Genomic DNA, 16,682 nt, shown 5'->3' on the forward strand with positions numbered 1-16,682 from the left:
CACAAAAGAATGAAAAAACAAAGGACATTAAAAAAAAGTACAGTAGGAAGAGTAGGACATATAAAATGACTGACACAACAAAAGTTTTTGGATTCTCATCATTAACCGCCCAAACAACCACCCACTGAATTTAATGATGGGTATACACGGCGCTATCCACGTATACCAAAATAGGATTTTAACTGCAGTGCTGAAATCAGAAAATCACCACAGCTGCTATCAGCAAAGGTATCCATATATGCTGAGCGCAAACACTGTTTGTGTCAGAATATATAAAATCAATGCGTGGTAGCCGACGAGGGACCTGCAAGAGAAACAGGTCACAAAAGAATGAAAAAACAAAGGACATTAAAAAAAAGTACAGTAGGAAGAGTAGGACATATAAAATGACTGACACAACAAAAGTTTTTGGATTCTCATCATTAACCGCCCAAACAACCACCCACTGAATTTAATGATGGGTATACACGGCGCTATCCACGTATACCAAAATAGGATTTTAACTGCAGTGCTGAAATCAGAAAATCACCACAGCTGCTATCAGCAAAGGTATCCATATATGCTGAGCGCAAACGCTGTTTGTGTCAGAATATATAAAATCAATGCGTGGTAGCCGACGAGGGACCTGCAAGAGAAACAGGTCACAAAAGAATGAAAAAACAAACTAAGGACATTGAAAAAAGTACAGTAGGAAGGAGAAGGACATATAAAATTACTGACACAACAGTTTTTGGATCCTTTTATTTTTCTAACTGTTTCTTGATTTGGGACTGCGATCTTCTGCGATCTTCTCTTCCAGCTTGGGTCTCTCAAAATGTCGATGGACATCCAACATCTTTCGAGACCCTGTGTTTATGTGCCCTACACTGTGTCGTGCTGTACCCTACGCTAATACTCCACTAGTGTATGGTAGCGCTCGAAACATTCCCCGATGCAGAGACCAGGTTGGTCAGGACATTTGGGACAATAATAACGGGTGTCACGCCTAAATCCGCGCCTGCTACAGACACGACATCTTTTTTGGGGGTATCTTTGGGTAGGGGTACTCGGGAGGACATAAGGAAAATGCCTCTCATGCAGCCGGCTCACTGCATCTGGAAGGGGAAGTTGGGCAGGCATGCCTCCTGGGTACAGGTAGGCAAGGATGATCTCTTCCTGGAATTCCCGGAAAGATCCAGTTCGTCCTGACGCCCTGTATAGGACAAAGGCGTTCAGCATAGCCAATTGGTAAAGGTAAACAGACACTTTTTTGTACCAGCGTCTGGCTTTACGGGCAACTAAATACGGCGCCAAAAGCTGGTCGTTAAGGTCCACCCCTCCCATGTTAAGGTTATATTCGTGGACACAGAGGGGTTTCTCCACAACGCCAGTTGCCGTAGTGATTTGGATCGTCGTGTCTGCGTGAAGGGAGGACAGAACATAAACATCCCGTGTATCCTTCCACTTCACCGCAAGCAATTTGTCCGTTTTCAAGCAGGCTCTCGCCCCCCGACTAAGACGGGAATTTACAAGCCGTTGGGGGAAGCCCCGGCGATTAGGTCGCACGGTGCCACATGCGCCAATTTGTAAATCGAGAAGGTGACTAAATAGTGGCACGCTTGTATAAAAGTTGTCCACGTACAAATGGTACCCCTTTCCGGATAAGGGTGACACCAAGTCCCAAACGATCTTACCGCTGCTCCCTATGTAGTCTGGGCAGTTGGGGGGCTCCACACAGCTATCTTTTCCCTCATAGACCCGGAAACTAACTGTATAGCCTGTGGCCCTGTCACACAATTTATACAGTTTGACCCCGTACTTGGCACGCTTGCTGGGGAGGTACTGTTTCATAGCAAGGCGGCCAGTAAATTTAATCAGGGACTCGTCAACGCAGACAACTTGTTCGGGGGTAAACAAGGCTGCAAACCGCTGATTGAAGTGGTCTATGAGGGGCCGAATTTTGTGGAGCCGATCGTATTCAGGGTCTCCCCGAGGACGACAGATTTCATTGTCGCTGAAATGCATGAATCGCAGAATTTGCTCGTATCTCCCCCTGGACATGGAGGCAGAGTACATGCGCATATGGTGAACTGGGCTAGTGGACCAATATAGCCGCAATTCACTCTGTTTAGTTATGCCCATGTGGAGGGAAAGGCCCAGAAAGATCTTAAATTCGGAAACCGTTATAGGTTTCCAGCCGAATTGTCTGGCAAGGTGTGAATTTGGGTTGGCGGCGATGAACTGTTGTGCATACAAATTTGATTGATCCACAATCGATCTGTAAAGATCTTCCGTGAAGAACAGCTCATAAAAGTTTAGGGGCGTAAAACCAGCTGTCTCCACGTGGATTCCAGGTTGGGCGGTGAATGGGGGAAGTACTGGCGCTGTAGTATCGGTGGGTTGCCAATTAGGATATGCCAGCGCATCAGGGAGGGCACTATGGGCTCTACGGGCCTGTCTACGAATACGCGGTGGCTGCGGGCCACTACTTGTGCTAGCCACCGCACCAGCTTCAACTGCACTTAGGGGACTCGCCACGTCACCAGGTCTTACTGCAGTGCTGGTTGTACTAGGTCCAGGTTGTACTAGGCCGCTGGCGCTTGCCAGGTCGCCAGAAAAATGAGCGGCACTAGTACCCACACTCTGCTCCATACGAGCACCCTGCGATTCCTGCATCTCAACAACTTCAGAATGGGGTCGGGTACGCCTGGGTCTAACAGGGACCCATCTGTCGTCGGAGCTATCTGTCAGGGAGCCGCTGCCGTCATCAGGTTCATATACTGACACTAATTCGGTCATTGTAGCTTCCCCTTCGCTATCAGATGACTCGGTCAGCATATAACTGAGAAGCTCTTCATCCCTGTACGAACGTTTGGTCATTTTGGCAACTAAATTTACTCGTACAGTGATGCGACTCACAGGTAATAAAAGCACCTGGTTGTCGAAGATTATTTCAAGCGCTACAAAAAAAACTGCTAATGCTAGCAGGGATCAGGCCTGACTCTGCTAACACAGCGGTTTTGTGTCTTGTGTTTTTTTGCAAGTGACAGTAATCTATTGATTACTACACTTGCCTGGGTGAAAGGGTTAAACGCAGGTGCTGGCCGGAATCAGTACTGATCGTGCAAACACCGCGTTTTGGGAACCCTAAACTATGGGGGCGCTAGTATAGTTCTGATCAGATCAGATATTGATCTGTTCAAACACTATACTAGAAAGGGAAGTGTAGGTGCGTGCGTGCGTGCGTGTGTGGCAATCAAGGGGTTACTTCTAAACTATGCGCTGGGGATCTGGGGGGGGTGGCGGGGACCCTAAACCTCCTTTGGGAAAGAAACTAGCTAGCTAGCGCAACCTCAAGTCACAATGACACCAATACAAAATACAGTAAAAACAGTATATTATGTGTGTATTAGTGCTAATGTGACAGAGGGTGTAGGGGTTAACGGGATGTGATCAGGGGGGGATCAGGGGTTTAAATCTTTATTGGAAGGGGCTGGCGGGTATCCTAAGGATAAAAGGAACGGTGGCAAGCGCTAAACCTGGTCACAAGTCACACTTATACAGGTATATAGAAAATGCTATATACTGTATACAGTGTGTGTTATGGCAGGGGGTGTAGGGGTGATCAGGGGGGGATCAGGGGATTAAATCTTTATTGGGCGGGTGGCGGGGACCCTAAACCTCCTTGGGACACAAACTTAGTCGCCTGCGCTAATTCTGATCACAATCACACTAATACAAAAATACAAAAACACTGTATATTACGTTTGTATTAGTGCTGATGTGACAGAGGGTGTAGGGGTTAACTAGCGGTGATCAGGAGGGGATCAGGGGGGATCAGGGGCTTAAATCTTTATTAGGGGGGGGTGGTGGGTAATTCAAGTGGAAAAAGGGGGGTCGCAAGCGCTAGACCTGACCACAAATCACACTTATACGGGTATATAGCAAAATGCTATATACTGTATACGGTGTGTGTTATGGCAGGGGGTGTAGGGGTGATCAGGGGGGGGTCAGGGGCTTAAATCTTTATTGGGCGGGTGGCGGGGACCCTAAACCTTCTTGGGACAGAAACTTAGTCGCCTGCGCTAATTCTGATCACAATCACACTAATACAAAAATACAATAACACCGTATATTGCGTTTGTATTAGTGCTGATGTGACAGAGGGTGTAGGGGTTAACTAGCGGTGATCAGGGGGGGGTCAGGGGAGATCAGGGGCTCAAATCTTTATTAGGGGGGGGTGGGGGGTAATTCAAGTGGAAAAGGGGGGGTCGCAAGTGTTACACCTGTTCACAAATCACACTTATACAGGTATATAGGTATATGCTATATGCTGTATATAGTGTGTGTTGTGTCAGGTGCTGTAGGGGTTAATCGGGGGGGCGATCGGGGGTGAAATGTGCCTATCTAACTGTGTGTGGGTGTGCTTGGTGCAGTACTCACAGTAAGATGTGCTCTCCTCTCACGCTGGATCCAAAAAGACCGTTGTGGGGGGAGGGCACATCTCCTCTAAGCCTGTGTTTACATTTCACAGGCTTAGAGGGAGATCTGATTGGGCAGGACCGATCAACAGGTCCAGACCAAAAATGATTGGCCTGGACCTGATGACTGATCGGTTCTGAACCCAATCGAGCCATCGGTGTCGGCGGGCACGCGCGGGAGCGCGCACAGGACCGGCAGGAAGTAGCGACGTAGACCTACGTCACTCTGCCTGGCCGGGGCCGACTGCCGCAGTAAATATACTGTGCGCAGTCGGCAAGTGGTTAAAGAAGTTTGTAACCACCAGGACTCTTCCTAGAGCGGGCCGCCTGGCCAAACTGAGGGATTGGGGGAGAAGGGCATAAGTCAGGGAGGTGACTAAGAACCTGATGGTCACTCTGACAGAGCTCCAGCATTTCTCTGTGGAGAGAGGAGAACCTTCCAGAAAAACAACCATCCCTGCAGCATTCCACCAATCAGGCCTGTATGGTAGTGTGGGCAGACGGAAGCCACTCCTCAGTAAAAGGCACATGACAGCGCACCAGGAGTTTACCAAAAGGCACCTGCAGGACTCTCAGACCATGAGAAACAAAATTCTCTGGTTTGATGAAACAAAGATTGAACTCTTTCGCCTGAATGGTAAGCATCATGTCTGGAGGAAGCCAGGCACTGCTCATCACCTGGCCCATACCATACCTACAGTAAAACATGGTGGTGGCAGCATCATGCTGTGGGGATGTTTCTCAGTGGCATGAACTGGGAGACTAGTCAGGATTGAGTGAAAGATGAATGCTGCAATATACAGAGACATCCTTGATGAAAACCTGCTCCAGAGAGCTCTGGACCTCAGATTGGGGCGAAGGTTCATCTTCCAACAGGACAACGACCCTAAGCACACAGCCAAGATAACAAACAAGTGGCTATGGGACAACTATATAAATGTCCTTAAGTTGCCCAGCCAGAGCCCAGACTTGACCCTGATTGAACATCTCTTGAGAGATCTGAAAATGGCTGTGCACTGATGCTCCCCATCCAGCCTGATGCAGCTTGAGAGTTCCTGCAAAGAATAATACTCAAATATTCCAAAAATACTCAAAAAGACTTGAGGCTGTAATTGGTGTCAAAGGTGCTTCAACAAAGTATTGAGCAAAGGCTGTGAATACCTATGTACATGTTTTTTTTTTTTTTATGTTTTTTTATTTTTAATAAATTAGCAAAGATTTCAAACAAACTTCTTTCACGTTGTCATTATGGGGTATTGTTTGTAGAATTTTGAGGAAAATTATGAATGTAATCAATTTTGGAATAACGCTGTAACATAACAAAATGTGGAAAAGTGAAGCGCTGTGAACAATTTCCGGATGCATTGTACATCTTTCACTTGGATGTTATAAATTGCACTAGTAAATACAACTGGATAAAACAAAAACCGTGTCTGTCTTAAATTCAGACTGCAAAACAACAAAATGTAGTTATTTTAAAGGGATAGATTATTTTCTTTACCCACTGTATATCTCTCACCATGTACAGGATAGAAAATACTGTGACAGGAAGTCAGGTAAATCTGGGAATGTAGTCACTGAGAGGAGACACATTCCCACCTGCTTTGAAAAGTTCACTGATACTATAGGGTGTTGGCTGCAAAAAGAGCCAGCAGGAAGTTGAAAACCATTCAGCTGTTCAGAATGAGGAGATCAAGGCCTCTATAATTTGTCCAGAGAAAATCTATTGAGTGCTGCCTCCTGTCGCCGTGTAGGCTGGGAGAGGAGGACAGACATACGTGTACCTCCCGACGCCGTGTGGGCATGGGAGAAGGACTGCTGCCGCCTGTCGCCGTGTGGGCTGGGAGAGGGGGACAGTCGGATGTGTGCCTCCCGACAAGCTGGTGAGCATGGGAGAAGACCCCCTAAAGCGATGTGAAGCTAAGGAGGGTAACCACGAGTGAAGACGTCTCAAAGGTGAGAAGACAAAGTGTTCCATGTGAAGAGTGTGAAGAGTAAAGGGACCTGTTAAATGAACTGTGTTCAATGTGAAGAATCTGAAGAGTAAAGGATCCTGTTATAAATGAACATGTGTTGATGTGAAAGAAACAAAGGGACATGTTCAATGGACAATGTTTGTGCTGTGTGAAAAGCAAACAAATGGACATTTGAGTGTCTGCTGTAGGATCAGCAGTGTCGGCCCAACAGTAGGTTGGAAAGACTTCTTAGGTAGGTTCCAGCGTGAGAAGGTAGCCGCCCACAGAGGCAAGGATTTATTTTGTCTTTTATTTTATTTTGGCTGTTTTGACGCTTGCAATTGTGTGAAGTAAATTGCATGAATAAATCAGTCTTGTTTTCAACCTCTGCTCGGCTATCTCTCTGTGAAAACGCACCCCCAAAGGGGTCATCCACGCCTACCACCGAGCTAATCCCTCACATATGGTGGAGGTATGCAGTGGGCATAAGCAGAGATCCCTGCAAGGAAGTGCAAATGTTTGATGAACTTTATCTGGTGCATGAGATTGCACAATCTATGTGTGCAGGAGAGAAGATCCTGACAGAAAAAAAAAAAAAAAAAGTGTTTTAAAGAGACAGCGGTCTCAAAATTTTTTGATGAACTTTGTTGTGTCTGGTGCAAGTGACTGCACAAACTGTGTGCGCAGGAAAAGAGATCTTGCAAGAGAGAGAAAAACTACATGTGTTGAAGAGACAGTGGTCTGAAAATTGTTTGCTGGACTGTGAAAAATTTGTTTGTGGAGTTATTGAAGATGGGGCGGTCCAAACGCCTGAAAAATGCAAAGATAGATGAAATGAGAGACCGGATTCTATGGATGGAGGGGATGTTGCCGTCTGAACCAGCCCCATCCATGCCTAAAGAGAGTCTACTAAAGAGGAAGGTTGTTGTCCCTAGCAACACTGATGAAACTGCTATGGAGACGCAGTGTGCTCAGATGAAAAGTAAACTCAAAATGGAGGAGATGTTGAAACATCTGATTATATCAAATGCAGCTCAACAGCAGGCAAATGCGGATTTTCAGCGGAGCTTTGCAGCTCAGCAAAAGGCTCACCAAGAGAGCATGGCAGGCTGGAAACAGAGACGCCAGCAGCCAATGGAGGCCATCGGTTTGGAAGAAACCGAGTATGTGTGCAGGGCTGAGTTGGATGCCTTGCAATGGAAAATGGAAGAAAAGGAACAAGCCTTGGAATTGCTTAAAATGGAGCATAGAAACTTGCAGGAAATGAATGAACTACTCAAGTCTCATGTGTTACAGTGGGAAGAATCCACTGCTCTTCTTTTGGTCGAGTTGCAAAAATGTCGAGAGACTATAATGGAGAAAGATACCATCCTCATGGAAAAGGAAAGTGAAATTCAGACTTTGCAGAAGCAAAGTATGGCTGATATGTTGGAGTTGCGTAATCAGCTGGAAAAAAGTCTACAGTGTTTGGAAGTTACAAAAATAGACCTGCAGGAGTCGCAGGAACAGAATGTTGCTCTGAAAGCGACATTGTCTCTCAGCGACAACGAGAAAAGTGAAAGAGAGGCTAAATTACTGAGTACTGTGTATGAGCTCACCACTTTGAGCAATGTGGTAGATGAATTACGTGCAGACTGTGAAAGTTGGAAAGGTGAAGCCCAACGTTTCCAGCAGCAGTTAAAGGAGAAAGAAGCCTGTGTGGCAGAATTACAGTCTCATTCCCAGAAACTAGCCAATGAGGTGAAGGCTCTTATGCAGGGAAAAGGAGATTGTGAACATAAGAGGGAAAAAGTAGAGGCACAGCTTCTGGAATCGCAAGTCAAGGTGTCAGAAGGTGACCGATTGTGTGCTAAGCTGTCAGAGAAGGCAAACCGACTGCAGGTTGAGTTGGACAATGTTACAAATCAGCTTTCTCAAGCAGACAGAAAATCTAGAGAAATTGCGGAAGATTTTTCTATCTTGGAATCGCAGCTGCAAGACACGCAGGAACTCTTACAGGAAGAGAGGTGTCAAAGGCTGAGTTTTAGCACAAAGCTCAAACAAATGGAAGATGAGAAAAATGGCTTCCTGGAACAATTAAAAGAGGAGGCGGAAGCAAAGAAAAACCTATCAGAGCAAGTCGCAAAATTGCAAGCTCAGATAGCGGATATGAAAAAACGCATGGAAGAAAGCGTTGGTTCATTACAGTGTGTTGAAGATGTGAAAAAGAAGTTTGATCAGATGCTTGGTGAAGAGAAGACTGTGTCTGCAAAATATGCAGAAGAACGCGCACGTGCAGAAACGGAGGTGCGTGATAACGAGAGCAAAGCCCTGTTCTTGGCTCGCTCTTTGGAGGAAGCTCTAGAGTGTAAGGCTGAACTAGAAAGTGTTAACAAACAGCTGCGTACAGAAATGGAAGAATTGGTCAGCTCCAAGGATGATGTTGTGAAAAGCGTTCAGGAGCTAGAAAAGTCTAAGCGAGCCTTAGAACAGCAAGTAGAAGAGATGAATATTCCGTTGCAGGAACTGGAAGAGGAATTCCAGGCAACAGAGGATCTGTCCCAAAGAGGGGATAGTGTGCCTGATGCAGTTTTTAAAAGGATCAGTGTTTTGGGGTCTGTCCTGAGTGAGCCTCAGAAATGTGATGACACGTGGCTTGAATCACCCCTTTGGAATAAACCGTTCCTTCAAAAACTTCAAGCATTGGAAAATGTATCATTAGAGCTTCAGCAAACAAAAGAGTTGTGTAAGAAATGTGATGATTTCTCAGTTCAGGCTGAAAACCTAGTGGGGAAAACTAAGGCTGTTGGTGAAAACGTGAAGCAAATGAATAAGTGCCTTTCAGGGAGTGTTTCCAAAATGGAACTGGTGAAAGACGGGTGGCAGAAGTTTGATCGTGATCTTGAGATGCATTCCATGTGGAATTCAGATAGAGAAAAAGAACTAGGTGACCTTGAGCGGTCAAATAGTTCAGCAGAAAGTGCATTGAAGAAACCTGTAAAAGAATGTGTTGCAGTTCCATGCTTCTTCACTGATGCAGAGAGGAGGTCTATAATGGATACCACCCAGATCGCTGGGTTCAACTGTGTTGTTGCCTTTAACCCCTATGTTGGTGGAAGGAAAGTTGATGATGTTCTGGTTGGCTACTTCTGTGAAGAGTTTGGCAAGAAATATAAACTGAATATCAAATCAAATAGTAGGCCTTTACTGCGACTCGCTCAGGAGGGCGAAAAGTTTAAGAAGTTGATGAGTGCAAATGCTTCAGATCTGCCTATGAATATGAAATGTTTGAATGATATTGATATCTCTGGGAAAAGGAACAGGGGTCACTTTGAAGAAATGTGTGACAGCCTGTTGTCTCAATTGGAAAATCCTCTGCACAGCATCTTAGAGCAAGCAAAGCTCAAGAAGGAAGATCATTCCCTTTTACAACAAAAAGTCAATGATTGTGTACAGCTGTATGGAGAGGCAACTCAAGTCACAGAGGGATGTCAAGAGTCCCTACTTGGAACAAAGCTTAGTGAAGCAAAGGTTCTCAAAGTTTTGTGGAAAACATTTATGGATTGCAGAGAGAGGCGTCTTAAGAATGTTGAAGACCTTAAGACTAGCCCAATTGAGTTGCCTATGGATCACGGTCCTCCATGGTGGATTGGACAGACGGTTATGAGGGACAAGCTGTCTGACATTTATGAGAAAGCTGTCAATGAAGATGACAGAAACGAGAAGGAGCAAAATTATGCCAAAAATGCAGTTGAAGAATGTGTATATGAGATGAGAGACAAACTGTGTGGCATTTATGAGAAATCTGTCAGTGAAGATGACAGAAACAGTTTCATCCGGAAGCTTGAGGATAATAGGAGGCTTATCAGTGAGTCAGCAGTGCCTGACACATGCGTGCCTGGAAATATGTGTCCCAACCCTAGGGTTGAAACAAGAGGGGGGGGTATGTGACAGGAAGTCAGGTAAATCTGGGAATGTAGTCACTGAGAGGAGACACATTCCCACCTGCTTTGAAAAGTTCACTGATACTATAGGGTGTTGGCTGCAAAAAGAGCCAGCAGGAAGTTGAAAACCATTCAGCTGTTCAGAATGAGGAGATCAAGGCCTCTATAATTTGTCCAGAGAAAATCTATTGAGTGCTGCCTCCTGTCGCCGTGTAGGCTGGGAGAGGAGGACAGACATACGTGTACCTCCCGACGCCGTGTGGGCATGGGAGAAGGACTGCTGCCGCCTGTCGCCGTGTGGGCTGGGAGAGGGGGACAGTCGGATGTGTGCCTCCCGACAAGCTGGTGAGCATGGGAGAAGACCCCCTAAAGCGATGTGAAGCTAAGGAGGGTAACCACGAGTGAAGACGTCTCAAAGGTGAGAAGACAAAGTGTTCCATGTGAAGAGTGTGAAGAGTAAAGGGACCTGTTAAATGAACTGTGTTCAATGTGAAGAATCTGAAGAGTAAAGGATCCTGTTATAAATGAACATGTGTTGATGTGAAAGAAACAAAGGGACATGTTCAATGGACAATGTTTGTGCTGTGTGAAAAGCAAACAAATGGACATTTGAGTGTCTGCTGTAGGATCAGCAGTGTCGGCCCAACAGTAGGTTGGAAAGACTTCTTAGGTAGGTTCCAGCGTGAGAAGGTAGCCGCCCACAGAGGCAAGGATTTATTTTGTCTTTTATTTTATTTTGGCTGTTTTGACGCTTGCAATTGTGTGAAGTAAATTGCATGAATAAATCAGTCTTGTTTTCAACCTCTGCTCGGCTATCTCTCTGTGAAAACGCACCCCCAAAGGGGTCATCCACGCCTACCACCGAGCTAATCCCTCACAATACCCATAACATAATTCTACTTTTTTAAATTAACACAAAGTAGGTTGACACTCACTTTTAAAAAACTGTTCAAACCAGCAAGAAAACGCCAAACCCAGTTTTTAAAAGGGAGTGTAAACCTATTTTGCGCTAATTCTAATAAAAATGTAAATACCCTATGGGGATATTCTTTGTTTTATCCTGTACATGGTGAGAGATATATTAGATGCCGAGACCAACTCATACATCGGAGTGATAATAGGAGAACAGAGGCGTTTGTATCCAAAGGACCTACAGTATGTGTGCCAATGAAATGCATATGACTCATTATGCTTTAGCATAAGAGTCCACAAGTTTTGGTGAGTGCGGAAACATCGGAGGGGGGCACAACACTGAGATTGTTGCATGAATAGTACACCAGCATGGATGATTTAAAGATTCCACAGGATATAAGCACCAGCACTTTATTTTATTGACTGTGTAGTGGGACAGGCTTTATGTAAGCACCATCACTTTTTTGCAGAGACTGCATTATTGGGTCACAGAATATATATTTTTAATTTAAATTTTTATTGTGTGTTTTACAATGTTTATGATTAATACAAGGATGAGAAGATATTAGGGGTAGTACTGTGAATTTCTATTATATATATTTTGGGCTAATACCTAGTAGCAGCTACAGCCCATTTGCATTTAATAATTTATACAATAGTTTCTTGATTGTTCACAGTTTTCACGAAGGGGTATACCATAGCTCGGGCTAACAGTGATTTTTTTGAGTTGATAAACGTTTTCTGCTTCAGAAGGAAATCTGTTCAGTTCTCATGTTAATATTTCACTTTGTAAGCTGTTTCCAACAGCTCCACTCACTCTCCCCTCAAGTACAGTGTATTAAACTGTAAGCTCAAACGACCTGGACCCACAAGGCTCCATGTATCATGTATTTTATGCATAACTGGAATGGAAACATTCTTCTTTGGCTTTTGGTTAAAGCAGATATATTTAATGACAACCTTTGAAGAAGAAAACTGACTGACTTAATTAAATGAAAACCAGAGCCTGTAGAAGGAAATATAGAACCTAGGAAAAACAGCAAATTGTGCATTTTTTTTTTACACATACCATATTTAATCTGATGTTGTTTCCATTTCTGTACTGTCTGTTCAACAAGTATCCCCTTCATGGAAGCAGCAGTGCCCTAAATTACAATGTAGCTCCCAAAACTATAATTATGTGTCTTATTACTGCCAGTGTAAACTGTATTGCCCATTGGTGGAATATATTTTAAAGGTAATATCTGACTTCTAAAAAGAAAACAAAACCATTCGATCCCTCTGATCTGCTCGCTGTACAGAGTAACTACACTTTCGTGGGGGGAAAAAAAGCAAATAAAAAAAATAATATAGCATATACAATTGCTACAAGTCATATTGTAATTGAATGTTATTGAAAAGAATCTTGTCTCTTCAATCTGCAGTGCTGTACTTTCATTAAAAACATTGTACATTGAAAGGGGGCACGCTGATCTCTGTGCATTGAAAGGGGGCACGCTGGTCTCTGTGCATTGAAAGGGGGCAAGCTATACCTTAATTACTGAAGGCGCCTTTAACATTTTTGTGACCTCAAAGTCACGCAATTTTTTACAGCGTTTTTTGCCGCAAAGCAATGCCTATTACATTTTTCTGTTTGCGCCCCCCCCCTAAACATTTTGAGCACCAGCCGCCACTGGGGCAGACAGTACGGTTACAATACAATTTAATACAGGAGGAATCAGAGGGCACTGCTTGTTAGAGCTTACAATCTAGGAGGGAGGGTCAAGTGATACAAAAGGCAATGGCTGTGGGAGATGAACTGATGGACAAAATACAGTTGTTAGATGGGGATAGAAAAGGCTTCTCTAGGAGAAGGGTTTTCAGTGATCATCTAAAAGCGAACAGAGTAGGGCAGCTATGTCCAAACATTGCCCCTACAGCTGTTCAGAAACTACAATTCCCATCATACCTAGTTATATATGTGAATGTCAGAGATTTACAATGCCTTATGGGAAATGTAGTTCCTGAACAGCTGGAGGGCCATAGTTTGGGCACCCCTGGAGTAGGAGATAGTCAGACAGATTCAGGTAGGGAGTTCTGTAAGATGGTAGAGGCTTGGGAAAAGTCCCGGGGGTGAGCATGGGAGGAGGTGATGAGGGAACTAGAGAGCAGGAGGTCATGGGAGTAACCTAGAGAACGCTTAGGTTGGTATTTTGAGACAAGGTAAGTGATGTAGCTGGGGGCAGAGTTGTGGATGTCTTTGTAAGTTGTTGTTAGTATTGCATTCATGATGGACTGAAGGGGGGATAGCCTATGTAAAGGTAATCTAGTAAGGAGGGAGTTGCAGTAGTCGAGGTGGGAGATGGCAATGGAGTGGATTAGGAGCTTTGTGGTGTCATTGGTTAGGAAGGGGCGTATTTTGCAGATGTTCAGTGGGTTGAGGTGGCAAAATTTGGACAGTGATTGGATGTGGGGCTGAAAGCATAGTTCAGAGTCCAGGATTACACCTAGAACTGCACTGGACCAATGTAACTATGTCAAAATTGCCATATCTAAGCTTAAAGTGTTACTAAACCCAGGACACTGCATTCACTATATCTGGTCTCCCACATTACACAAAACATGGAAATGCAATTATTTTAGTAAATTGATAAATACTTTTTCTCATCAACAGTATATAGCAGTATATAGCAGTCTTGTGACTTCTGTCAGTTCCTGCTTAAAGCTTGTAGGAGGAGTTTTCATACTGCACTGAGATGTCCTATCACAATCAAGGACCCCTGACCCTCTGTCTGGACAGTGCTGATTGGCCCTGTGCTAATCACATGCACTCTCTCAAGAAATAAAAACCTCTCTGGCAATAAACACCAAACTGAGCATATGTAGCCTAAATCCAGTAGCTCTGTCTTATCCAGACCTGTTCTGGAGTCAGTGGAGGAAGAGGAGGAGCGGTGCATGATCAAACAGCCTTTTTACACATTGCAGAGAATTAACCTCCTAGGTTCCACAGCGAGTATAACAAGCATGTTTTACTGCATATACACATTGATTTTACTGTTGTGGGTTTAGTGACAAATTTTAAGGCAGGTGCTGTATATAAGGTGCAACATAATATGGTAGAGCTTTATAACTGTGTTTCAAAAAACATTTGGAGTATTATCCAATTATAGTTACCTGGTCTGTTAAACTCGTCCCTGAAAGGTCAATGGAAATAAGTGAACTCATGTTCCCAATGAGTTCAATGCCAGAATCAGTCACATTCTCACAGTATCGAAGGCTTAGGAAGTTTAAGTTGTGACACCTACAACAGAAAGCATATTCATATATATATATATAACCAGTACTTAAAATAATCTATATATAATTTGTAAAACAAGAATTACAGTAGTACAATGAGTTTTTGAATAGATAAAAATACAATAAAGTGTGCATTAATCCAGTGGCGTACCAATGGGGGGGGCGGGGGTGCGGCCCGCCCCGGGTGCCACTCACTGGGGGGTGTCAGCCGGTGTCCTGCCCGGTGTGTTCAGAGTCAGACAGATCCCGCAGTGTGAAGGCAGCTGCAGTGGCTGGCAGCGCCTTCAGTCCGTGCTGCTAGTGGGGGGCGGAGCCACGGCGGGAATAAGGGGGGGGAGCCGCGGCGGGAATAAGGGGGTGGAGCCGCGGTGGGAATAAGGGGCGGAGCCTCGGCGGGAAGAAGGTGAGTGCCCATTGCCCAGGTGTGTGTGCTGGATAGGAGGGGGATGGGGCTGCTGCATATAGAGGAATTCATCTTTCTCTATTCTTCCTGCAGCTGCTTGCTGAATAACTGATTGTCCTCCTCTCCCTCCTGCAGGAAGAATAGGGAAAGATCAATTCATCTATATGCAGCTGCCCCATCCCCCTCCTATACAACTTCTTTTGCTGGCCCCCCAAAGTTCTTAACCTCCTCCAGTGCTCCTAATCCCCCCTCAGTGCTTTTAGCCCCTCTCCCCCCAGTGCACTAGACCCCCCCCTGTTCTTTAGCCCCCCCCATGCTCTTCAACTCCCCACAGTGCTTTCTCCCTCCCCCCTAAGTGCTCCCCGTCCCCCCAGTGCTCTCCACCCCCCTGATTTTCCCTGCTCGCCCCCCCAAGTGCTCCCTGTCCCCCCCAGTGCTCTCCACCCCCCTGATTTTCCCTGCTCGCCCCCCCAAGTGCTCCCTGTCCCCTCCCAGTGCAATCCACCCCCTGCACCTTCCAACCCCCCTACAATGCTTTCCAAACCCTCTCTTAATTCTCTCCAGTCCCCCCCCCCCACCGTGCCCTTCAGCTCCTCCAGTGCTCTCTGCTTCGTCTGTGCTCTCCGGCCCCCCTAGTGCTCTTCTATCTTCTATCATGTCCTCAGTCTCTGAGCATCTACTGTATCATGTCTGTAGTCTCTGACCATCTCTTGTATCATGTCTGCAGTCTCTGACCATCTCCTGTATCATGTCTGCAGTCTCTGACCATCTCCTGTATCATGTCTGCAGTCTCTGACCATCTACTGTATCATGTCTGCAGTCTCTGACCATCTCCTGTATCATGTCTGCAGTCTCTGACCATCTACTGTATCATGTCTGCAGTCTCTGACCATCTCTTGTATCATGTCTGCAGTCTCTGACCATCTCCTGTATCATGTCTGCAGTCTCTGACCATCTCTTGTATCATGTCTGCAGTCTCTGACCATCTCCTGTATCATGTCTGCAGTCTCTGACCATCTCCTGTATCATGTCTGCAGTCTCTGACCATCTACTGTATCATGTCTGCAGTCTCTGACCATCTCCTGTATCATGTCTGCAGTCTCTGACCATCTACTGTATCATGTCTGCAGTCTCTGACCATCTCTTGTATCATGTCTGCAGTCTCTGACCATCTCCTGTATCATGTCTGCAGTCTCTGACCATCTACTGTATCATGTCTGCAGTCTCTGACCATCTCCTGTATCATGTCTGCAGTCTCTGACCATCTACTGTATCATGTCTGCAGTCTCTGACCATCTCTTGTATCATGTCTGCAGTCTCTGACCATCTCCTGTATCATGTCTGCAGTCTCTGACCATCTACTGTATCATGTCTGCAGTCTCTGACCATCTCTTGTATCATGTCTGCAGTCTCTGACCATCTCTTGTATCATGTCTGCAGTCTCTGACCATCTCCTGTATCATGTCTGCAGTCTCTGACCATCTCCTGTATCATGTCTGCAGTCTCTGACCATCTCCTGTATCATGTCTGCAGTCTCTGACCATCTACTGTATCATGTCTGCAGTCTCTGACCAGCTCTTGTATCATGTCTGCAGTCTCTGACCATCTCCTGTATCATGTCTGCAGTCTCTGACCATCTCCTGTATCATGTCTGCAGTCTCTGACCATCTCTTATATCATGTCCGCAGTCTCTGACCATCTCCTGTATCATGTCTGCAGTCTCTGACCATCTACTGTATCATGTCTGCAGTCT

At 45.3% G+C, this 16,682-nt stretch overlaps 1 protein-coding gene across 1 annotated transcript in view; it reads right to left on the bottom strand.

Annotated features, from left to right (window-relative positions):
• The window catches only part of FBXL13 (F-box and leucine rich repeat protein 13), a 307,351-nt gene that overhangs the window by 33,582 nt on the left and 257,087 nt on the right, over positions 1-16,682 (bottom strand). The window contains exon 17 of the mRNA XM_082255154.1: positions 14,404-14,530. Within this exon, the coding sequence (XP_082111280.1) occupies positions 14,404-14,530 (127 nt within the window). The remainder of the gene's footprint in view (positions 1-14,403; positions 14,531-16,682) is intronic.

Source organism: Pelophylax lessonae, assembly GCF_965119305.1.
Source record: "Pelophylax lessonae genome assembly, chromosome: 4".
Lineage (NCBI taxonomy): Eukaryota > Metazoa > Chordata > Amphibia > Anura > Ranidae > Pelophylax > Pelophylax lessonae.